General features: G+C 36.2%; 1 protein-coding gene across 1 annotated transcript in view; it reads left to right on the top strand.

Annotated features, from left to right (window-relative positions):
* Pla2r1 (phospholipase A2 receptor 1) overlaps positions 1-24,652 on the top strand; it is a 112,782-nt gene extending 88,130 nt beyond the window's left edge. Inside the window, 12 exon segments of the mRNA XM_026393095.2 lie at positions 527-666; positions 8,490-8,607; positions 9,265-9,395; positions 9,851-9,998; positions 14,061-14,299; positions 15,916-16,084; positions 17,916-18,056; positions 18,544-18,660; positions 19,785-19,961; positions 22,964-22,996; positions 23,141-23,346; positions 23,348-24,652. Coding sequence (XP_026248880.2) covers positions 527-666; positions 8,490-8,607; positions 9,265-9,395; positions 9,851-9,998; positions 14,061-14,299; positions 15,916-16,084; positions 17,916-18,056; positions 18,544-18,660; positions 19,785-19,961; positions 22,964-22,996; positions 23,141-23,346; positions 23,348-23,374 — 1,646 coding nt within the window. The 3' untranslated portion in view covers positions 23,375-24,652.
* Positions 24,653-25,392: the final 740 nt, after the last annotated feature.

Below are 25,392 nucleotides of genomic sequence, written 5' to 3'. Positions count from 1 at the left end.
TAAATCAAAAATCTGAAATCTGAAATCCTTCAAAATCTGAAACTTATTGAGCATTATTGCAGTGCTTAAGAAGTTTTGGATTTCAGATTTTTGGATTGAGGATGTTCAATCTGAATTTTCTAAAAATAATAATAATAAAGTGAAAATGATCATCTGTTGTTTTGGAATCTTTTTTTCTGATCATTGAAGCTGTATATCTGAAAACAAAAATATTACTCTATTAGTATTATTCTACCCAAGTCAAATATTCTTAGAACTTTAATCAATTCTGGGATTTTAGTTGAGTTACTTTCGTTTACTTATTTTATTTATTTTTTGCATTAAAAAATCTTTACATTCTTAAGAATTACTGATTTAGCACCTTTCCCAGATAGCTGGTGTCACTATCGTCAGTAATTAAATTTAATTCCATTTCTATATTTAAAGTAATAAATTTTGGAAAACCATAGTAGTTGCATAACATAGAGGATACCTACAAAGAGTCACCACTGTTTCTGAGCCATTTCTAACCCACTCTCTCCTCCAGGACTCTGGGGCAGTGCAGACTGTTCAGTCTCTATGCCTAGCATTTGTAAGAGAACCAAGTTTTGGATCATCGAGAAGAAGAAAGAGATACCAAAAGAACATGGAACGTGTCCCAAAGGATGGCTGTATTTTAACTCTAAGGTAAAATTGTTTTCAATGAGCTGCCTCTGTTGTAGCTTTTCACTTTGGAAAGTATTCAAAAAGTTGGGGTGACTTTAAAAAGCCATGAGTTATCCATCAGATCTGGACCGCTTTTGTCCAACTTTCAAGAGACTGGAGAAGTTTTCCACATAGGAACAAATCTTTTGCAACTAAAAAGGCTCTGACAAAAACAATCTTGACACCACTCCTCATTGTATGCTCAGTTTGGTTCTTATTTTTGGCACAGCCCTTCACTGTATTGAATGTTTCATCAGGTGTGATGCATGTTTGTGCATGTGTGGTGTGTGTATTGTGTGTGCAAGTGTGTATGTGTACATATGCAGTGTGTATGTGTGTGCACACGTATGTGTGCACATGTGCCTGCTTGCTTATGTGTCTAGGCTCTGCTCCAAATGAGCTGTGAACTCCAGAGGACCCAGACTCGGTCTTCTCCTTTTGTGTCTTCCCTGCCTGGAATCAGCAAAGAGCGCTATGCACCTGCGAATTGATGAACTAATAACTTAGCTTGGTCAATGTCATCTTGAGCCTCATAAAGCTGCTGCTTCCATGCAGAATTGAATTTAAGAAAAAAAAATCGCCAGTGGGGATATTGTAAACCAGATTTATTATTTCTGATACTGCCTTCAATTAAGGCCTAGACTTTCCTTCTACTCCTTATGTTTTATAATAAAATAACTTTATAGGCCTTAGGTGGAAGTAATTAAAATGCATCCCAAATTATAATTGTTTAACTCCTAGAGAATTAAAAAACCCAAACTGTGTCATAATTTCATATGCTAATATGAAATTGGTCTTCAATTGTGGACAGCCAATTTTCCATCTGAGTGTTCCGTTATGCTGGCAGGGCATTTTCTCCTTCTTTGTGATTTTCCTCTCATTGTTAATTCATGAAATGAAGTCACTTGGATTTTCTACACAATTATTGAGCACCCTCTACATATTTGACATTGACTTAATTTTAATTTTCTTTTATTCTGTGGTAAAATACATATAACACCGAATTTGCCATTTTAACCACTTTTAAGTAAATAGTTCACTGGTGTTAAGTACGTTCACATTGTTGTGCAAGGAATCTCCAAATTCTTTTGATGCTGCAGAACTGAAACTCTATACCCATTAAACAATAACTTCCTATTCTTTTTCCCCACATCACCCTGGCCTCAGACAACCACCATTCTGCTCTATATCTCTATAGATTTGACCATTTTAGATACCTTACATAAATGGAAGCATACAATATTTGTTTTATAACTGGTACATTTCACTTAGCATAATGTCTTCAAGTTTTATTCATGCTGTAACATGTGATATGATTTCCTACTTTTTAAGTCTGAATAATATTCCATTGTATGTATATACCACATTTTGTTTATTCATTCATCATCCATTGGTAGACATTTAGGTTGCTTCCAACTGACTTTGTTGGATGATTTCATATGCATTTCTCCTATTGAACTTTTAAAAGATACAGAATTACTATTAACAATTTGCATATTGAATAATTGTGTTACCTTTCTGAACGTTCACAGTAAACAGGCATTAGATTGAAAATCAACCTCACATTTTCTGTCCTGAATCTGGTAGTCCTACTCTTTTCCTACACTGTCTACTTCATATTAGAACTTAAGGACTGCATTGCAAATGATGATGGAACACACCGCCTTTCTGTTAGAATGGCCAAAACCTAGTACACTGACACCACCAAATGCTGATGAGGAGGTGAAGCAACCAGAAGTCTCATTCATTCCTGTTGGAAATGCAAAAGGGTACAGCCCCAGTGGAAAACAGTAGGAATGTTCTTACAAAACTAATTATAGTCTTACCATACATTCCACAATCACACTCCTTGACAATTATCTAAGGGAGTTGAAAACAACATCTGTGTGAAGTCTTGCATGTGGATAAAGCAGTTTTATTCATAATTACTAAATTTAGCAACCAAGATGTCCTGCAGTAACTGAAAGGATAAATAAGAACTCTGATATATCCAGACAATGCAGTATCATTCAGTGCTGAAAAGAAACAAGCTACGGAGCCGTGAAAAGACATGAAAAAAACCTTAAATGCATATTACTAAGTAAAAGAAGCCAATCTGAAAATACTCCAATACTATATTATTCCCACTACATGACATTCTAGAAAAGGTAAATTATATAAAGACAACTTAAAAATCAAGGGTTGGGGGCTGCGGAAATAGCTCAGTTGGTAGAGTGCTTGTCTTGTGTGCACAAGATCCTGGGTTCTAATTCCCAGCAACACACACACACACACACACACACACAAAAAAATAAGGGTTGAGGGGAGAGAAAAAAATGAACAGGCTTAGCACAGAGGATGTTTTAGGCTCTGGAATACTCTATATGACACTCCATGGGGGAATACACCTTGTTATACATTGGTCCAAACTTATACAATGTACAACACCAGGAATGACCCCCTAATGAAAACTGTGGACTTTGGGTGATAATTACAGGTCAGTGTAGGTTCATCAATTGTAACAAATGTGCCACGCTAGTGGGGGGCCATGATAATGGGGGAGGCTCTGCATGTGCAGAACTGAGGTTATTATGGGGAATCTCTGTGCCTTTCCTATTAATTTTGCTCTAAAACTAAAACTGTTTTAAAAAAATAAAGCCTTCAATTATAATGATAATAAAAATAATTGCCACATCAGCTTAGCCCCATGATAAAGTCAGCCTGGTGGCACTATGAAATATTTTCTAGATTATACATTACTATAGCATTGAGGTATACTATTTTTTAGTAGCTAGTACTTTCTGTTATTTCCCATTTTCTCAAACTATAGAATCTTTCTACCAGTCGTAAATTTTACATTCCATTATGAAAATTGTATCACTTATATTCAATAAGACACTGAGTGTTACTAAGTCTTTTACTAAAACGTTTAGCAATTGGTTTTTAAAGCATTTTTATTGTGTGTGCCCCCGCACCCATCCTCTCTAATCTATTTTCTATCTCTATGAATTTGCTTCTTCTAGATACTTCATTTAAGTGAACTCACCCAGTGTTGTCTGGCTTATTTCATGTAGCATGGTGTTCTCAAGCTTCATCTATGTTTTAACATATATCAAAACTGCCTTCTTTTTGATAGCTGAATAATACCCCATTGCATATTCTATGAATTACCATATTTTTCTATATCCATTCATTTGTGGATAGGCACTTTGGTTATTTCCACCTTTTAACTACTGTGGCTAATGCTGCAATGAACATTGACATGTACATTTCTAAGTTCCTATTTTCAATTCTTGTGGAGATATACCTAGGAGTAGAATTGCTGGTTCATATGGTAATCCTTTGCTTATCTTTTTAAGGAACAAATGGTTTGCCACAACAACTAAACCGTTTTACTATTCTGCTAACAGGGTATGAGGATTTATATTTTTCCCCATTCTTGTCAACACTTATTATTATCATTTTTGAGTGTAGGCATTCTAGTACACCTGAGGTGTTATCTCATTGTGGCTCTGATTTTCATTTCCCTATTGGCTAATGATGTTTAGAGTCTTTTCAAGTACTTATTGGCCATTTGTTTATCTTCTTTGGGAAAAATGTCTATTCAAGTTCTTTGTCCATTTTTTAATTGGGTTACTTGTCTTTTTATTGTTGAGTTATAAGAATTCTGAATACCTTCTATATACTTAATTCCTGTCAAATATTTCCCTCATTCATTAGATTGTCTTTTAACTTACTGTATAATTTCCTTTGATGCACAAAAGTTTGTAATTTTAATGAAACACAATTATCTATTTTTTCTTTCGTTGCTTGTGCTTTGGTATCATACCTAAGAATCCACTGCCAAATCCAATGTCATGAAGATTTACCTCTATGTTTTCTTCTAAGTGCTTTTTGGGGTTAGCTCTTATATTTGGATTGTTCATTCATTTCTTGTTCATTCGTGTATGTGACTATTAGTTTTTCACAAGTGGGTGATAATGACTATATAAGTATATCCTAGATATACTCACTTTCTGGGTAGAAAATGGTCACCGGTTATAGAAGGGGCTTGGGGTTTTACAGGTTACACTGAGAGGTGACCTGTCAGTTGGGGCATTCAGGAAAGAGATTGTAAAAATTTGAGACTTTTTAAATATTTATTTTTTAGTTATAAGTAGACACAACATCTTTATTTTATTTTTATGTGGCGTTGAGGATCAAACCCAGTGCCCCACGGGTGCTAGGCGAGCGCTTCACCTCCGAGCCACAACCCCAGCCCTTGAGACTTGTTTTACTGGGAAAGGATGGAAGGTTTAGAGCTCAGTGCCCAGTGCTTATCTTGTCCTCTGGGGGTCATCGTATTGTGACTGGGACAGGATTAATGTGTAGCTTTGCTGTCATTGGAAAAGAATTTACTGGGAAAGGATCAACACTTATCCTCTTTCTAGGTACTGCCATTTTAGGATTGATGTATGTCTCCTTCCCGGGGATTGTCTTGTCACTAGGAAAGGATTTACTGAGGAAGAATTAATGTTTTGCCTCCTTCCTCCCTCCCTCCTCCTGGGGCACATTGTCTTGGGGGTTACCATTTTCCATGTCCCCACTTTACACTTTATCCATTCCTTCACTTAACTATGTTGCATAGTGAGAATTCAAAAACAGGACACAATGTTTTCTCTTTTGGAGCTTACAGACAAGAGGGAGAATAAACTTTAATAAGCCAGCCAGGAAAATAACTATATAATTTAAAACCATGATGTATGTGATAAAGTCATGCAGTTCTTTAAAAGTATGTCATAGGAGGACCTGACCAAGGTGGTCATAAGATAAAGATCATTAAAAGTAGCATGTGTTAAAGGTCCTGTGGTGAGGGGAAATATAACAGTTAAGAAACTGAAGAACTAGGCTAATAGAAGATGAGACAAAAGAAGTAGGCAAGTGTTATCATTGTAGAGTTTCTGGTTTTATCCTAAAAGAAATGGGAAAACCCCAAAAGGTTTTTAACTAAAGAGGGACATAACCAGGACCAAATTCTTAAAAGTATCACTCTAGCTACAGTGCCAAGGATAGATTGGAGGTGGGCAGGGTGAGAACAGCTAGATAGCCATTGCAATAGTACAGGCAAAATTAGTAACTTGGGCTAAGAGGGTGGTGGCCAAGATCATTGGGTAGTGGGGGTAGGAGAAGGGGGAGTGCTTTGCAAAACAGAAATTCCAAATGGTAGTGCAGGAGGGCTGGTGAAATGCCTATCAGGGCCCAGGCTTACTGTGTGCTAACTGTGCCATTCAGTTGTCAGCAGGAACACTGGGGAACCACCCAATGTCAAGAATTCCATTTCCAAATGTTGAGCTAGAAACAATTTTGAGACCCAAAATAAATGAATAAAATAATCTTATATGTGAAACTTGTAGAGAAACAATAGCACCTCCTTAATTCACAGCAATAATCAGAGGTACATTATGCAAGATGATCATATTTTGCAAATGAGTCAGTAAACAATGTTAAGGATGTTGTACTGCCTCTTGCTGCTGTGCTTTAATTATTAACAACACCATTTCAGAGAGTGTTAGTAAATATGTTATATTTTCAGAAACAATGAAGTCGTGGAAAGGGGAGGCCACACTCCACACTGCCGAGCTAGTCAATCCTGGCTGAGGCGAGCGTGTGGGGAGCGAGGACGGAGTGTTTTTCTGGAGAGATTTAATGCGCTAACGGAACCAATGAAGTTCCTTGGTATTTGTGAATGGTTCATTAGTGTGACTATCTGAACACAAGGTGAATTCGCATTAAGTGATAAGACTTCCCAATAATTAGTGTGTGCCACTCTTCGGAATTTGTAATTAGAAGAAAGAGGCAGAATGAAAAGAAATAGATAAAAGGATAGTTGTTATAAAATTAAACTCCTTATAGCCAATTCAGTTTCTTTGTGAAGCAAACAAGGGAAAGGGAAGCAGAAGAATTGAAAATACTCTTCCTCCTTTGGTTGGTAACTCAACTTCAGGCCAGATTGGGGGTTCTGGTTTTTATCCTAAAAGCAATGGAAACCCTCTGAGGAGCGTAAACTCAAGAACGACATGTCCGGGCTGGGGTAGTGGCTCAGTGGCACAGCGCTGGCCTCCCACATGTGAGGCACTGGGCTCTATCCTCAGCATCACATAAAAATAAATAAATAAAATAAAGTATTGTGTCCATCTAAAATAAAAAATATTAAGGAGGAGGAAGAGGAGGAGGTAGAGGAGGAGGAGGAGAAGGAGGAGGAGGAGGACATGTCCGATTATTTTCCTTATGTTCATACATGATTACACAGTCATATATAGCCAGGAGAACAAGCTATACTCCATGTATGTACAATGTGTCAAAACACACTCCGCTGTCATGTATAACTAAACAACAACAAAAAAAATAATGATATGTCAGAACTGAGTTTTGAAAAGGATGGTCTCCTGAGGTTGACACTTTGAGCTGGGTGGTTCTTGGCTGCGGACTAGTGACTTGTTCTGAACCTTGCAGGGTGGAGCTGCTGTCCTGGACTCCACTGCCAACGTCGATGGCAACCCTCAGACATTGTCACCTGATCCCTGAGGGGCTAAACTGTTTGAGAACCACTGGGCTCAATCTAGAATGCCCGAGGATGTCGTTTGATAACCACTTTAGGATCTGTTGTCTAATTTTTTTTCCATAAATGTTTATTAGTCACATTCCCCTGGTGTGACAAAGAAGAACAAGACTTACTCTTCACTTTTAAGGTGTATATGATGGTGGGGAAGCAGTGGGAAATGACGAATTTAGAAGAATGATGGGAAAGGATGGACGTCGTTCTAAGGCAAGATAGGAAGGATGCTTCCTCAAGTCGGATTTCTACATAATGTGACATCCTCATGTAACTGGAAGTGTCTCTCGGTAATGAGATCTTGGAATCTGACCTATCAAAGACTAGGGTTGCTATGTTCATTGATAAGCAAATTGAGCATGAGAGAGGAATTCTCGGGAAATTCTAGATGGACTGTGCTTTGCATAAAGTGTCTCCTGACTTCTCTGGAACTTTGCCTTTTCCATTATAACCTTTTTCTTCTGTGTCTCCCTCTCACCTAAGCCCAGTGAGTCCTACCAACATTTTAAATTTCATTGAGCTTTAGGGGTGGCGGTGGGGAAGAAAAGCTTATCTTCAGCCAGGCCAGTCCTCCATTTCTCACCCATCCCATAATAAGAAACCTCCACCATGATAGAGACATGAACTCTCAGTGCCAAATCCCATAGCCTTTCTGTGTTCCCTTTAACACTGATGGCTGTGCCTTCCTTTGTTTCTCCTTTTCCTGGGTGTCCTTAGTTCTGCCCTAGCTTCTCCTCCCATTGGACTCATTTTTTTTTTTCCTTTTCTGGCTTTTCTGATGGACTTACTGACCTAATGGCTGACTCTACATATTTGGTAAATTGAAACACCTGATGTGGCTCCATCTCCCCGTATTCCTTTCTCACTCAAAGTGAGGAAGGATGCTTGGAAATCGATTCAAGCTAAGCTGTTCCTTGCCACTCATAGACTTCTTTTATTAGATTAAATCTGCCACTGCAAACTTTGTGAGCAAACTGGCTCCTCTTGAGAAGCCATGGCCACTGCTCTGACATCCCACATGACAAAACACATCCTTGTTTCTTATCTGCCTGATGTCAACACAGGCATTGGCCCTTTTAAGGTGTATATGATGGTTACTTTAATGTCGTTGGAGCAGCTGAAAGAAGAATGAGTTCTTTCTGCCTAAGTAATTTTCAAGGTTGATCTATAGGAAATTTTTAATTCACTTATAAAACTACAGAAATGAGCACTTTGTTTTGGTGGTTTTTCATAGTGCCTTTTGGTGAGGATCCCCAAAGACCCAAGTGATCTGAAGAACTGGATGGGTGCTCAAGACTTCTGCATTGAAACAGGGGGGACACTGGTTGCCATTGAAAGTGAGGTGGAACAAGGTAGAGTATTCAGGGTGCCGCTAGGCCAAAATAATAATTTTTATTCAGGTATTAATTAAAATGTTCCAAAACATATTAACGTTTCCAAATCAACATTTAAAACATTGTACTGATGATACATAAATTTTCAGTTTACCCAGTAAGCTTTATGTCATGACATCTATACATGTCTTCGTACTGCATTGATCATAAGCTGCTGAGTTTTGAAGGTAATAGAAAGAATAAGATCTGCATTTCAAAATGGCTAAAATTATCTCAAGTACAGTCTACTATAATTGCACAGTATGATTTTTAGATCCCTTTAGATTTAACTACACACTTTTATTTGATATTTAGGTAATTATATACTGTAGCTTAACTACAATAGATAAATCCTCTTTTGTTTAAAAAGGCATTGAATGAGCACTGGAAATTGTTTTGTTAATGATATGATAAAATTTCTTGTTATCCAGCTAATTTCTGTCAATTTAAACTCAAACAAAAGTGCAGAAAAAAAAATTCCATTACCTTAACAAGGACAAAGTAACACATTCCTACAATTGATTCATAATTAAGTTTCACTGTCATTTAAATATAATTATAGTTATAAACAGAATTTGATGATTACCCTAATGGTTTATATGGTATTAAATTAGATAATGTATTCCTATCTTTCAGCTTTCATCACTATGAATCTTTTTGGCCATAACACTAATGTGTGGATAGGGTTACAAAATAACGATTATGAAAAATGGCTAAATGGAAAGCCTGTGACATATTCTAACTGGTCTCCATTTGATGTAATAAATGTAAGTTTTAAGATTTATTTTGTAGAAATCATTTTAGCCAGAACTCTCATTCAAGACTTGCTTACTAAAGATTTTTTCTTCCTATATTTTGTAGGTCTAAATTTATATTAGTTTATTATTAACATTAATTTTAATAATGCAATTTCACCTAATTTTCATGTGTTTCATAAATGTAATTATTTTACTCATTACAATTATTGTTTGTTTTGGAGGTTATGAAGAGATTTGTGAACTGACTTATTAAATGCAAAGAAAGAGGGGCTGGGGATGTAGCTCAATGGTAAAGCCCTAGCCTACCATATGCAAAGCCCTGGGTTCAATCCTCAGTACTACAAAAAAAAGAAAAGAAAAGAGAAAGAAATGTTAATAAGGGATTAATGCTCTTTTAATGTCCTAAATACAAATTTCAATGTTTTATATTATCATATTTTTATTACATTTATATTCTTTTAAAGATTCCAAGTCATAACACTACAGAAGTTCAAAAACACATTCCTCTCTGTGCCTTGCTGTCAAGTAATCCTAATTTTCATTTCACTGGCAAATGGTATTTTGAAGATTGTGGAAAAGAACGCTATGGGTTTGTTTGTGAAAAAATGCAAGGTAAGAAACATGTTTTTTTTAATTTCTTTTTATTCCATATATAAAAATATGGTTTTTTTATTCCTTTCATTTCCTTAGTCTCAGCCCCCTTATCTTCCATATTTGTTTTCCTCAACTGCTTAGCAGTCCCACAGCTAACAGTATGAGGCACTTATTCTTTCTCTTTACCTATGATCATGTAATTTCTAGCACCCTGGTTCTATGCCCTTTAGTTGTGTTCAAAGGACTGCAGAGACCACTTGACTGGTGACTAAGTTTATGCATTCACTTTGGCCTCTTCAAAAATTTTCCTTCTTTATTCTGGGATTACATGTATGTGTTAGGCCATTTTCTGACACTATAATGAAGTATTATAACAAAGTTAGCAAGCTAACTTATAAAGAAAAGAGTGCTATCTTGGCCCATGGTTCTGATCCCAGGTAAAGGGCTCATATATGGTAATGGCCTTCTTGATGGCAGGCTTAAGGTGGCACAGGGCATCACATGGCAAGAGACAGAGAGAATAAGTGTACCCTCTGGTCTGTCTCTCCTTATAAAGCCACCAGCATTCAAATCATGATAGCTCACCCTGATGACCTCATCTAATCTTAATCACCTCCTAAAAGTCCCATTTGTAAAACTCGTAGTCAGATAAATTCTCTACCGGCTTCATACCTCATTAATGAGAATGAAACTTCAACATGTGGCTTTTAAGGAACATAGTCAAACTACATATAAACCATAGCAGCATCTATTCAAGCAATTTTGTAAAAGTCACCAAGAAAACATTGGAAAAGAATCAGAGAAATAAACCAACTCATACACCTTCTTGGAACCCTAAAAATGGTCTCTGTGGCTAAATATGACGTGTAGTATGTTTCTAGATCTAATAGGCAGAACCCCCAATGACTTCTGGTATAAATTACCAAAGCCATGTGTGTTAGCTCATCATCTTTCCATCAGTGTAACAACATACCTGATATCATCAACTTATAAAGAGATAAGATTTATCTTGGCACATAGGTTTGGTGGTTCTAGTCCATGATTGATTGGCCCTGTTGCTTGAGGCCTATTTCAAAGCAGCACATGATGGCTAAAGCATGCACCAGAGCAAAGCCACTTACCTCATAGCCAAGAAGCAAAAAGAAAGGAAAAAGAAGAGACTAGGGTTCCACAATCCCCTCCTAGGGTATGCTTCCAACGACCTAAAGACTTTCCACTAGGCCTTACCTCTTAGAGGTTTCATCACTTCTCAACAATGAACCCTGGGGACCAAGCCCGTAACATTTGGACTTTTAGGGGATATTTATTGTCCAAATCTTATCACCACACTGTTACACATAGACAACGGGCTCAGCAAGCAACATGAATGCATTTTGAGTGATCTCAAGTAATAAAAATAGAAACAGTAGCTTCCTTTCACTGAGCACTGGTACCACAGCACCCTAGATGGTCGAAGTTTGCATCAGGCTATGTGGAAGTCTGGGCAGCCTAGCCTATGATGCTTACCAGGAATATGAATCACACTTCTTAGTCCTGCACACCTGTGAGCTCTCTGAGGATGCTAAGTATCAACCCATCCTCAGCAATTCCAGAGAAGCTCCATTTCTGGTTCTCAGTTATCACTGAGGCACAACGGCCAGGAACTATAAGAAGATACTGGATCAGTAATGGCAAGAATAATATGGAAAGCACCTTGTAAGGGAAGAAATGATATCAGAATAGCATGTACATTCACATTTAACATGGACCTGGCACTGTACCTTGGGTTTATGAGCATTATGCCATAAAACCATAAAGAATTCTATGAAAGAGGTCAAAGTCTCCCCATTTTACAAAGAACTTGAGGCTTAAAAAAAATAATTAGCACTCTACCTTGAGGGTGATGGATGTCTCTCAGTTAAACAAAATGATTCTATTCTACTACTGTAACACTGATTTTTTCTTGAAATTTAACCTCAGATCACTTGCTCTCTCTGATATTTTGGGATGTTCTTTCCGAGACAGTGTAGAGCAGTTGTGGGTGAGAACTGAGACCCTGGAGTGCCCCACCCAGGGTTTCCTACCCCACCTCTGTAAACAAGCTTCTGTCAAGTTATTTATCTTCTGCAAACTTTGATTTCAGCGTTTATGCTCTGTGCATATATAATGCTTAGTACTGTTCCCAGCACATGTTTAAGAAGTGATAGAGTATTTTCAATTAAGACTATTTGACTTAACAAATGCTTGCAAATTACAATGAATACACAAGTTCTGCTCTTCTTTCTTATATATATGTACTCATTTTGGGCTTGAAACTAAATCACTCGTCTGCCTGAAAGAACAAAGAAATCTGAATAAAAAGAGAAAGGCAAAGTCAAGAACCCCTCCCAGTTTGGGGTTCAGGATGTAGCACAGTGGTAGAACACTTGCCTAGCATGGACACCGCCCTGGGTTCATCCCTGGTTCTGCAAAACAAACAAACAAATCCCACAAGAACATCTAAGAGCCCCCAATTTAGAACTTGGCTTCCAAGAGATCTTTCTTTTTCAGGGGAAAGAATGGAAAGATCATGTTGCTCAAATTCACTTATTTTAAAATTTGATAGACTAGATTACATAGGAAGAAATTCATATGTGTAAAAATATAGATATATAACTCAGTTGGGGGCAGTCAAATTGGTGTTTGGGGCACATATGTAAGAATTTGTGTCTTTAATTTCACTAATCATTTATAAATAACTACTTCGTTATTATATTGATTTTATAAAAATAACCATAGACTGTGCATATAGACTGGAAAACAGACTTCTAGCAATAAATAAACTGATAATAGAATTCAAATCTTCACAAGTTGGTAAATATATTAGTTTCACTTTGATTTTGCAATATGTTGCTATATTGAGATAAGAGTTTCAGGTAAAAGTCAATTTCCCACTTTGCCATGTTTACGGGTTGGGCAGTAGGTAGAGGGTAGGAGTTATGTCTAGAAGTAAGGAAAGGGAAGCAAGAAGCATCATTTATTGAGTGCCTGCTGTTTCCTAGGAATAACAGTATGTATCCCCTGTGGATATCTCAAGGAATCCTACTCACACTCCTATAAGGGAGATCATATCAATGTCTCATAGACCAGAAATTTGAGTTCAATTTGCTCAGTGTCTCTTAAAGAGTTAGAAGGAGGAATGGGATTGAGCCCCAGACCTTCTGACCTATCCACACCTGGCCATGTTCCTTTCTAACCCTAAGTGTTGTAAAACCACAGAGAGAAACTCAAGGCACTTTGGATAGTGCAGAAACTTTTATTTTGTTTTCATGTTTTAGTTGCTCTGAACTCAGCCTATCCTAGTACACAATGTAATACAAAACAAAAAGGTAAACACACATATTAAAAAGGAAATATCTGTAAGTCAAAGAAGACTCTCTTTCCCCATGATCATAGCCACTCCTAAACAGGGAAGTACTGATAATTACAGGCTGGAAAAACTTCCTTTTTAACTTATAAATCTTGACTCTCACAGGTGACATATTAATAGTAACTTTTTATAGGAAGTATATGTTTCTAGCATTTGTTAACTTGAGTTTTTAAATTTCTTTTTAGAAATTATAGACTAAATATGATAATGATTTATAGTCTTAAAGTGTAATAAGTGTTTTATTTGAGAATATATACTTGTAAAACTAGTTTTGCAATGTAATTGATGACAACACAATATATATTAATACTCTTTCATGAAGTGTGAATTTCTGCCATAACAGTGGGTTAGGCTAGTGTTGGTAGCTACTGAAAAATGCCCGAGGAAACTACCGGCAGCTCTACTAAAAGTGGTCTATTTGACAAAAGAGGGTCAAAAATGGGAAATCTTTCAAAATTAATGCAATCTATATTTACAATTTTGAAGAAACTCATTTATTAAATTCCCTTAAGATTCTAATTTTTAGCATCCCATATACTTTCAGGTGGTACCCTCATTTAATACATATACTAATTCAGGAAGAAAAACTCTCTGGTCAACCTGGATCATCATGACAGGGATCCATGCTAGATTTTTCCTCCTCCTTTCCCATCCAAATGCTACAAATGATTTTGTTGTTGTTCTTTTGGTAGATAATTCTGGACACCACGTGAATACATCTGATATGTACCCAATCCCCAGTACCTTGGAATATGGAAACAGAACGTACAAAATAATTAAGGCAAATATGACTTGGTATGCAGCAATAAAAGCCTGCCTGATGCATGGAGCAGAGCTGGTTAGCATTACAGACCAGTATCACCAGTCCTTCCTCACTGTTGTCCTCAACCGGCTAGGACACGCCCACTGGATTGGACTGTTCACCACAGATGTAAGTGTCCTAAGTGCCCTGGAATATCTTTACATAATTAAATTTCATGTCTACCTCCTTCATGATGGGATCAGTGAAATTAGCACAGAAAAAAAAATCCCAGAAATAACAGTAAATGTAACATTTAAATAATTACTAAAACAACTGACTAACCTTGTGAGCAGCTTAACTAGAAAACAAGAGTATATGTCTTTTGGGGATAAACATCCACTTGCCTGATTTCTAGACATAATAAAGAGCCTTCAAAAGTCTCTGAAATTTTCCAGACACATCTGAATTCCATCCCATACGAATACTGGAACACATTTTAAACCCAAGCTCTGCAATTGGGTCAAATTGGGTCATTTGTGACATTTCAGGAATCACCAAGAAAAATGGCTCACACTTCTTGCCTGATTTTTAAGTAATTCCATACCTCTTAAAATTTAAACAGTGTTTTTGTTTTCCTCTAGGAATGTGATTTGGAGAATAAGGTTTTTTGCTTTATTGTTTTTTAATAAAAGTAATGAAAAGTAAATTCTATTCTCTCTTGATCCCTAGTTCTACTCCCTGTGTTGTAAGCAGTTTCTTGTATGCCATCTAGAAATTTTCAATGGATATACATGTATGCAGCTATAATGAGTGAAAATGTACATTGTTTTTAAAATACAAATGAGATCACACTGTGTTTGCTATCCTTAAATTTGCTCTTTTAATTTAGTATAGTTTTTATAACCTTCCTGTAAGCACATAAAAATCTCATGTATTCACTTGGAACAGCAGTATGTAAGAATACACCCCAATTGATTAAACTATTCCCCTGAAAATGGGCATTTGATTTTTTTTCTCATTTTTTTACCATCACAATGCACAACAAACATTCTTGTACAGGTAGGATAATTTCCTAGAAATAAAATTGCTGAATACACTAAATTTTAACAAGTACTGCCAAATTGCCTTTCAAAAGTTTGCACCACTTTATATGCCAAAGGATAGCATCTAATTTTTATACCTTTTTTTTTTTTTTTTTTTTTTTGGTACCAGGGATTGAACCCAGGGGCCACTTAACCATTGAGCCACATCCCAGCTCAGTTTTTTTACATCCTTAACACTATTATCAAAATTCTAAACCTTGTCAGTGGGGTAGCTAAAAGAATGATATTTTACGATTATTTGTTGTATTTTTTGTTTTACAGAATGTTTTATCTTTATGTAGTAAATTTTGTATTATGGACTCTGGATTTTGTATGACTTGAAAAGATTTTCCCCACATCAAAAGTATAAAAAAAGCAAAGTTTTCATTAATGTTTTTGTGTTTTCAACATTATGCTTGAATCTTCAATCAATCTAGACTTTATTTTGGTGTAAAAATCAAGGTATTGACCTTATTTCCCTCTGATTACTTACTAAGAAATTATGGTTGCAAAAAGCCAATGATTTCTCAGAACCAAAAATATATATATATATCACTTGTGGTAGATGCTCCTTTTTGTCAGGCCATATTCATAAGCAGTTCTAGGCCCTCTGCAAAAAAGAATAGAAGTGGAGATATTTGTGGGAAGGGTGGATGCTCACAGCACGGGGTGACACCACAGCAGTCTGTTGTGAGGAAGTGATGGCTCACCTTTCCTCCACAGAATGGTCTTCATTTTGACTGGTCAGATGGCACCAAATCCTCTTTCACTTTTTGGAAAGATGAGGAGTCATCCTTCTTCGGTGACTGTGTTTTCGCCGATACTAATGGACGCTGGCGTAGTACAGCCTGTGAGTCATTTCTGCAAGGTGCCATTTGTCATGTGCCCACTGGTAGGTACAATTCTATTCAACTGAACAAATAACACGTGTGCTTCAACTATATGCAAGGCTGGACTGAGCAGGAAATACGAGCATGAGTAGTAGAAGTCTCAGCCCCTAGTAAATCTCTGGTGTCTGGTCAGTGATATAAAGACAAATAACTGCTATTCCAGTATGGGTACCAAATGAGATAAGAGAGGTAGCATCTGTTGTGGGAGTTATCAAGAAAAAGGAAAAAGCAGAAAGGCTTCTCTTCTTTTAATATTTTTTTAGTTATTGATGGACTTTTATTTTATGTATATGGGGTGCTGAGAATCAAACCCAGTGCCTCCACACGTACTAGGCAAGTGCTCTACCACTGAGCCACAACCATAAGCCCAAGAAAAGCACCTTGAAGGATATAACAGTGAAGATGAGCCTTGAAGAATAGGTGGCATGTAAATAAGAAAAAATAGGACAATAAAGGTGAAACTTAACTCAGAGCACTATATAGCTTCCTGAGATCTCAGCTGTCAATCAACAGGACCAGAATCAAAAGCCACATGCCCCCACTCTCTAATATGATGTTAATCCCATTTGAAAAGATCCCTCCTCCTTTATTACTATAGTGTGTATAGACAATTCCCTAAACTAGAGAGATGGCTTATATATGCCAAAAGTCAGATAGCAAAGAGGCTAGCTAAAATATATTTCACTAAAATATAAGCTTTGTAAAGTCACAAGTACTTCTGATATACCTTTAGCAAACTGTAAATCCTCAATAAATATTTGTTATTTTTTTTAAGTTCCATAGCACTAGCTATTCTCCTTTTAAATCTCTCATTTCATAAAAATGTAAGACTTACTTATGTTTTTGGTACTATATCAAATAGCATACACAATATGTAACTTTAGATCAAAACAATTCAGAGTTAAATGTAAATAAATATATGTATATTTAAATGTATATGAAAAAAATTAATTCTGTTTCTGAAACACCATAAAAGCTATCTCTCTCTTTTCAAGAACAATGCATCGTTGAGTACTTTAGAAGTATCCAGCACTAATGAATTTAAGGTCCCAGATTATAAAAAAGATATTCTTGTTAGTTTCCTTTTATAGATAAAGGAATCAATGTGGGTAATGGGCCCACAGTCACACAGCCAATAAGTGGCAGAGCCATCTCAGGATGGTTGAGTCTAACTCTCATGCTTGCCCTCTGAAGTAAAGTCCCCTCAAATTTACCTCACTTAGGGTTGGGGTTGTAGCTCAGTGGAAGAGCGCTTGCCTAGCATGTGTGAGGCACTGGGTTTGATTCTCAGCACCACATATAAATAAACAAAGTCCATCAACAATTAAAAAATATTTTTTAAAAAATGTATCTTATTTGTTTTATTTCATGTCATGTTGCATTATTTTCTCTCATAGGTTTATTAGTAAGGAAGGATTTTTTTAAATCTATGATATTCAGCACTGCATGAAACACATTTTGTACATTTGGAAGTCCCTTTTGCCAGAATCATTGAGCTGTCACTGTTTCTATGAATCACATCCTCCAGATGTCCCAACCTTTAGGATACCAATTGCAAACATGAAAGATAGCCCCCCTCACCCAGTCACCACTAAAACTAAGCTATGTATTAATATACACTGCTATGTTTAGGTAAATATTGTTTCTGCCAGAAATGCTAGAAACTGGCCCTAGTTTTGTAATCATTTACATTAAATCCTATCTTTCAGAATATTACCATGAAAACCTTATTACATATATTTATCTTGGTCTTTCATAGAATATAATGTAATGTTTATCTCAATAAATGGAGCCAGTCACCACCCTGAAATCATAACTGGTTTTTCTTCATAGAAACAAAACCATTTGAACACCCAGTGTTGTGCTCAGAAACATCTATTCCCTGGATAAAATTTAAAAGTAATTGCTACAGTTTTTCTACAGTCCTAGACAGCACGAGTTTTGAGGCTGCTCATGAATTTTGCAAAAAGGAAGGTAATTCTTTTGTGATGGTAAAATTCTTTCATGTGCTCCTTCTTGACATTTCAGTAAACAATGTGTTTTTCTCATTTGTCTGATTATTTAGTTATGTTAAGAGCAACAAAAACTATAGAAAGCAATAAATACTATTAAATTTGCTTGTTTGGGGACAGATAATATATGCAACTTAATGTCCAGTGTAGAATTTGAAAACCTGAGATGATGTCTCAGTATATTGCATTTTCTGAAGGAAATGTTCATTTTGAATGCATTTGCATTGTGAATTTTTAGTGTTCTCTAAAATTAATATTCTATGTTTTAACTTCTTAAATGCAATCTTAGTAAATGTGCTTTTATCTTAAACTTTTTAATCAAAATCACTTTATTCATAACAAAGATTTTTACTTTTCAAAGTCTGCACTTTGCAAATAGTGGCATAGAAGACATTTTAAAAATGTGTAGACACAAATACTTGCTCATTTGCTACTTGACTCTTTTATAGGATCTAATCTTTTAACAATCAAGGATGAGGCTGAAAATTCATTTCTCCTGGAAGAGCTTCTTGCGTTTGGTTCTTCTGTCCAGATGGTTTGGTTGAATGCTCAATTTGATAGTAACAGTAAGTGATTTGGGTAGAGAAAAGGAGAGGGCATGAATAAATACACAGTTGTTAGGGCTAATGATAATGGCATCTGTGAGCCAGAAAAATCTCCTTGCACACATTTGCTTTGAAAAAATAGCATGAATCCTGAAGCCATTTCTTCCACAAACAACATTGCTACCCTGTTCTATACCTTCTTATCCTCTGGAATAATCCCAGAATAGCAAAAATAAAAATGAACAACAACAAGTTTACCTTTACGATTACAGCTTGGCTGGAACTGTGAATTCACAGACTTCAGCATATCACACCAAAACCAGACTGACTGGAAAATGCCCCAGGTTTCTAAATGTTATAAAAGCACAATAGAGTTATGGAAATGTTTCAGTGATAAATTGTGCTATTAGAATTCCTATTTGCTACTCATAAAAACCAGAGTTTGTAATAAAATGGAAGCCTGGTATTCTTTTCTTTATGTAATTGATGGTTATTGAAAGGTACTTGTAAAGAAAATTATTTTCATCAGCATGAAGAGCTTGTAACAGTGGGGTGAGCCTACCCTTAAGGGGAGCATTTTAATCACTAACCTTATAGAGTTTCTAGCAGATGGTGATAATAAAAAGCAAATAAACTTTTAGCTAGTTTTAGTTTTAAATTCTTTTCAGTCAGTGCATCCCTCCTGTATATGGGATGGTCTCCCACTGCCTCTAATCCCTTGGCATATGACTGGCTTGCTATTTAAAGACATTCACTGTAAAATTCTTTTAGAACGTAAATCATTTGATAAAGACTTGGAGGTTAGGACTCAAAAGAGTGTCCTTACATTGATTAGTTTCATTTACTCAATAATTTTTTGAAATTGGCTAGAAATTACATGGAATGTTTCAAACTGTTACACTAATAAACATGATATTCTAAATGTACTAAATAGAACAATGTATCTAAAATAAATAAAGGGTGATTCACAAGTCAACTTCATTAATACCTACCTTTGATATTGAGTTCATGACTGTCCTCACAGAGCTAATGCATCAGAGGAGAGAGTCTCATTAAATTAGGGATCTATTTCTAGGGTTCATTGCAGTCTTAGTGGGTTTGAAACCATGCATATAACGTATAATAAGTCAGTAATATTTTCATAGATGAAACCATAAAATGGTTTGATGGAACACCCACAGACCAATCAAACTGGGGCATTCGGAAGCCAGACATGGACCACCTCCAGTCCCACCAGTGTGTTGCCCTGAAGGTCCCCGAAGGAGTGTGGCAGTTAACCCCATGCGAAGAAAAAAAGGGGTTCATATGTAAAATGGAGGCAGGTGGGTTAATCAGAGAGTAAGTCTTCATTTTGATTCTACCCTAACTAACGTTGACCCACCATTTCAGCATTTCAAGTTTTTAAATCTAAGTATTTGGAGACTATTCAGATAGACTCTGGAATTATCATCTTGTTCTGCATAAAACAAGTCAGAGAACATTTCAGCTACTTCCTCTTATATGCGAAGAAAAAAAAAACATTATAAACCAACTCATTCAAAGACTCTTGTTCTTGGCTGTTAGCCCAACAAGCAAATAGAATTAGAATGTAAACCAGTCAACTCCATTCTGGTGATGCTACTCAAGGTTAAGTTTGTCTTTGGCCTCAGAAAATACACTCTATATATCTGGCATATTTGTCATGAACAGGTAGAAGTGATTCTCTGTGTCATGACATATCATGACATAAGCATGATATGTCATAAAAGTCATAACTTCATCCTGAGTAACTTGCTTAGAGTGATCAAAAAATAATTTAGGAATCAAGTCAGAAGATTGTAGTCAGTTGCAAACAACAGTAAAGATTTTTAAGGTAAGATGTCAAGAAAGATCATTAACTGTGAGAAGGTGTCTATAATAATCAGAACAATTTCTAGATGACAATCTTATCAGCAAGGAGGAATTTATATGCCTGGAGCTGCTGGATAAGACCTCAGAGAGATAAGGTTGTGGAATCTAAAATGATGAAGAGACTATTAGAAGATGGAACAGAGGAGAAAAGAGGCATTTTAAACAAAAAGCCCGTCATGGCTTAAGGCAGAATGGACAATAAGCTTAGATTAGAGTTGGGGGGGGGCTCATGTTTGGGAGTGGTGAAAATAAAACTGACCAGTGAAGCAGGTCCATTCACAGAGAATTCAGGCTGAAGAGCCAAGTACATGGGAGAGGAGAAAAGCACCCAGTGTTCTCTGTAGACACCTGCCACGACGCACGTATTCAATGTCAAGAGAAGTATTTGTAACCTGAGTGACAACATTAAAAAAAAGGGGGGGATGTGGGAAGAGAGACTCACCAGGCCTTCATGACTGATTAGACACTGAGAAAGAAGAAAAAAAAACTTGCTGTGGACATCAATGTTTGAGGCTCCAATAGTGTATCATTCTGTGTGGGAAACATGGTTAGGGTGTGCTCAAGTTACCACCTGCACATAGGATCAAGAACAAATCAGAGGCTGGGCTGTAGCTCAGTGGTAGAGGGCTTGCCTAACATGTGGAAGACCCTGGGTTTGATCGTCAGCACCACATAAAAATAAATAAGTGAAATAAAGGTATTGTGTCCAACTGCAACTAAAAAATAAGTATTTTTTAAATAAGAGAAAGTGAAAGAACAAATCAGAAGTACCTCATGTCTGTAAGGACTTTAAAGCTTTTTATAATACGTGACACCTCTTTCATCCTTCACAGCAACTTTGTAAGATAGTGGAGCAATTAAAATGTTCCCACTTTAGATGGAGTTGGAGACAATCATGCTAAGTGAAATAAGCTAATCCCAAAAAACCAAAGGCCAAATAAATGTTCTCTCTGAAATTCAGACGCTGACTCACAATAAGTAGGGGCAGGGGCAGAATAGAAGTTCATTGGATTAGACAAAGGGGAATTATGGGAAGGGAGAAGGGATGGGAATAGGAAAGATAGTAGAATGAATTTGACATAACTTTCCTATATTCATATATGAACAGTTCATATACAACCAGTGTAACTCCACATCATGTACAACCATGGGAAGTTATACTCCATGTGTATATAATATGTCAAAATATACTCTGTTGTGGTATATAGCTAAAAAGAACAAATTTTTAAAAATCCCCACTTTGCAAATGAGAAAAATGCTTGTCCAAATTGAGGCTACATCAAAGGTTATAGTTCCAATTCTCTAAGAGTTCCTTCTATGCCTCCACTGCCTTTATCAGGAGAATAAATATCTATTAACTGTCTTTCACTAAGAAGTATCTTTACCCACATATAATAATAAATGTTTTTAATAATTTGATGTAAAATTATGTGACATTATTTTTAAATTATAGAAACAAGGTTTTTTAATGAAGCTTTGCTGTAGGTAATAACAATGATGTTTCTTTTAAGTCTGTCAGAGTGAGTAGGTGTAAACAGAGTTCAAGGTACCGCCTCCACTCACCATCCACTCACTCGTCTTCTTCCAGATTATCCTCTCTATCTTCCTTTGGATCTTTACCTAGATCAAAAATTGCAGAGGTTGAATTTTGAGGTAGTCTACTTGAAAAATATATATGTTTACAGTAAAAATCTTAAAACAGGAGCCATCTCACTTTTTTACTGGAAGAGCTATTATTAATTTCCCAAGACTTTTGGGATCACAGAGGTGAGAAAATGCTGCCTGTAAAATCCTTGCATAGAAGTAGACAGGTTATCCTTGCTGGATAAACTCCACAACAGATTTAAAAAAAAAAAAAAAAAAAAAAAAAAACATGAGCTCCTGATGTGTGGGGACCGTGTTTTACTTTCATTTCCATTGTAGCACAGTGCTCACACTGGATGGGAATTCTTTGGCTTAGAAAAGAATGCAGTGGGACTAGGGTTGTGGCTCAGTGGTACAGCGCTTGTCTAGCATGTGTGAGGCACTGGACCTATTCTCAGCACCTCATATAAATAAATGAATAAAATAAAGGTCAATCAACAAAGAAAAATATGTACAAAATAATTTTTTTAAGAAGATTGCAGTGCATACGTTTGTAATGCTAATAATAATAGAATGATCACTATAAATGAAGGGCCACTAAGCTTTTCCAGGTAGTAAATATTTTGTGCTCTGGGGGCCATAGGATCTCTGCAACACTGGCATTGCCTCATAAACAGTCACAGATAATACGTTAAGTGAATATGGCTGAGCTCCAATAACACATTATTCATAAGAACAGGTGACTCATGGGCCATAGTATGCTGATCCTTGCTATAAGTAATGAGATAATTTTGCTGAATTAAAAGAAAAAATTCATTTCAACTTTTTTTTTTCTTTTCTTTTCTTTTAGATATTCACACTGTAATGGAGCACCCAGGAAAAGGTAGGTTTGGAGCAGAAGGAGTATTTTGATTCTTCTTAGAAACAATAAAATAGAAAGCAACAAGGTAAGAAAATTCATATTTCCTCATTGTCACTCAAATTTTTCCTATTTTCTTTTTTTAAATTTTTTTAAATCTTCATTCAGGACCAAGTCACAGCATTATTCCTCTTGCAGTTGCATTGATATTGATAATAATCCTAGTGATTATCACACTGTCCTTCTACATACACAAGCAGAATAGTGGCTTCTTCCGGAGACTTGCAGCGTTTCGGAATCCTTACTATCCTGCAACCAATTTTAGTACAACACATTTAGAAGAAAATATTCTCATTTCTGACCTTGAGAAGAATGACCAGTGATAATGAAGTCAGAGACTAGCACAGCTCTGGAGATAAGCAGAGAAGACTGCAGGGGGGATTCCTGTCTGTATTTCCCTTTAACTAGATGCCATAAGAATGGAATTGTGTCACCGTTTTAACTATTGTTAAAGTGATTACTGGCTTTTAATTGTAATCAAATCAGGTTGGGTTTGATTTATTCATTATTATAAACTGTGATCCATTCTTAGAAAGGGGAAATTATATAATGATTATTATTCAGAAAGACAGGAACTATTAAAAGAAACCCCTATTGAAAACTCTCAAACCAATGTGAATAATTGCTTTTGCACTAATATAATCCTACTAAATTTTTTTTTTTTGGTATTGTAAAACCAAGCTGGTACCTCCTGAGACATTCACCAAAACTCATTCCATTAAAAGAGCAAGAAAGAGGAAGTAAAACAAATTTCTAAATTCTACACTTATTTAGGAGAGAAATAGGCTTCTTACATTTCTTGTTTGTTTCTAAGTCAATCATTTATAATAGGCAGATTTGAAAAGTACTAATTTATTTCTAAATTTCTAAATTTCAAACAATTTTTGGGCTCTCAAGTATATATTAATTTTTAGTAGGTGTGACTTCTCAAGCTAAAGGGAAGAAAAATTATCTTTCTTTAAATAGTACAGCTCTTGGTGAACAGTGCACTTTCATGAGCAACCACATAGTTGAAATGTGGCCTGAACCTCTGAATCTTTCAACTGCTAAATGACTTATCAAGTTTGATATTTAAAGATACCTTATAGATAAACTTAAAGGAATATATTGATATTTGATACTATTAAAAATCTGTGGGATTTATTATAAATATATAAAATAATACATAACTTTATCAACAACCAGAGATATGAAACTTGAATTTAAAAGGGAAAAATTGAGGGTCTGAATTATAGTCCCATAAGAATGAGCCTAGAGGTTGCATCGGGAAGCACTAAATAAATTGCCCTCTGCTAGTGATCTAGATACCTTGTGTTAGGCTAGATAGTTTGGTTAGTTAATAATAATTACTACCATCAAATTAAAAAAAAATCACAGGTTTGATCTTCCTTTGTTAATTTCTTACAAAGAAAAATGGCTCCAAAATCAATAATCACAAATTTACTCATTGCAGAAGTGTTTGCTGATTTCCTAGTAAGAACAATGTGCTAGGGCTGGGGCTCAGCTGTAGAGCACTGGGTTGGGGCTCAGCTTTATAGAGTGATCTCCTAGCATGTGCAGGTCCTGGGTTCCATCCTCAGCACTACATAAAAATAAATTTTAAAAAATAAAGGTATTATGTCCAACTACAACTAAAAAATCTTAAAAGAAGAAGAAGGAGGAGGAGGAGGAGGAGGAGGAGAGGAGGAGGAGGAGGAGGAGGAGGAGGAGGAGGAGGAGGAGGAGGAGAAGGAGAAGGAGAAGGAGAAGGAGAAGGAGAAGGAGAAGGAGAAGGAGAAGGAGAAGGAGAAGGAGAAGGAGAAGGAGAAGGAGAAGGAGAAGGAGAAGAAGTACACAAATCAAGGAGGTCTCAGTGTTTCAGTGTTTGTGGCACTTATTCTCCAATGAGGAAGAATTAATAGCACCCAGCAAAGAGTCCATACATAGAAAACAGTAAGTAGTTAGGAAAATTAAATACAGTTCTGTGACAGAAATAGGGAATCTCAGGGCCTCCCTGAGAGTGTGCATTTTAATTGTTAAAACCAACTGCCTCAACACTGGTGACCATTAGTCACAAGGGGGAGCTCCCAGAGAGAATATGAATGAATTTCCAAGTGGCAAACAAGCCATCTTGACAAACACATTTGAAGAGCATACTATTAAGAACAGAGTGCTAGTGGACTGAAATAGTTCATACAACTTCCAACAGCAGTTTTTTGCTACTGCTGTGTAGTCTGGGACAATCGACTTTCATAATTTTTTCTGTCTGAGGACTTCATTTTTTCAAAGATACATAATGTGGAAGTTATATATTTACAACTCAAAAGAATAACAATTGACTTGAGCTAACCAGATGGCATAAAAGCTCAATTTAACAATCT

The sequence above is a fragment of the Urocitellus parryii genome, chromosome 1, assembly GCF_045843805.1.
Source record: "Urocitellus parryii isolate mUroPar1 chromosome 1, mUroPar1.hap1, whole genome shotgun sequence".
Taxonomy (NCBI): domain Eukaryota; kingdom Metazoa; phylum Chordata; class Mammalia; order Rodentia; family Sciuridae; genus Urocitellus; species Urocitellus parryii.
Note: the sequence above shows the minus strand (reverse complement) of the source record. Positions and strands in the feature narration are given on the sequence as shown.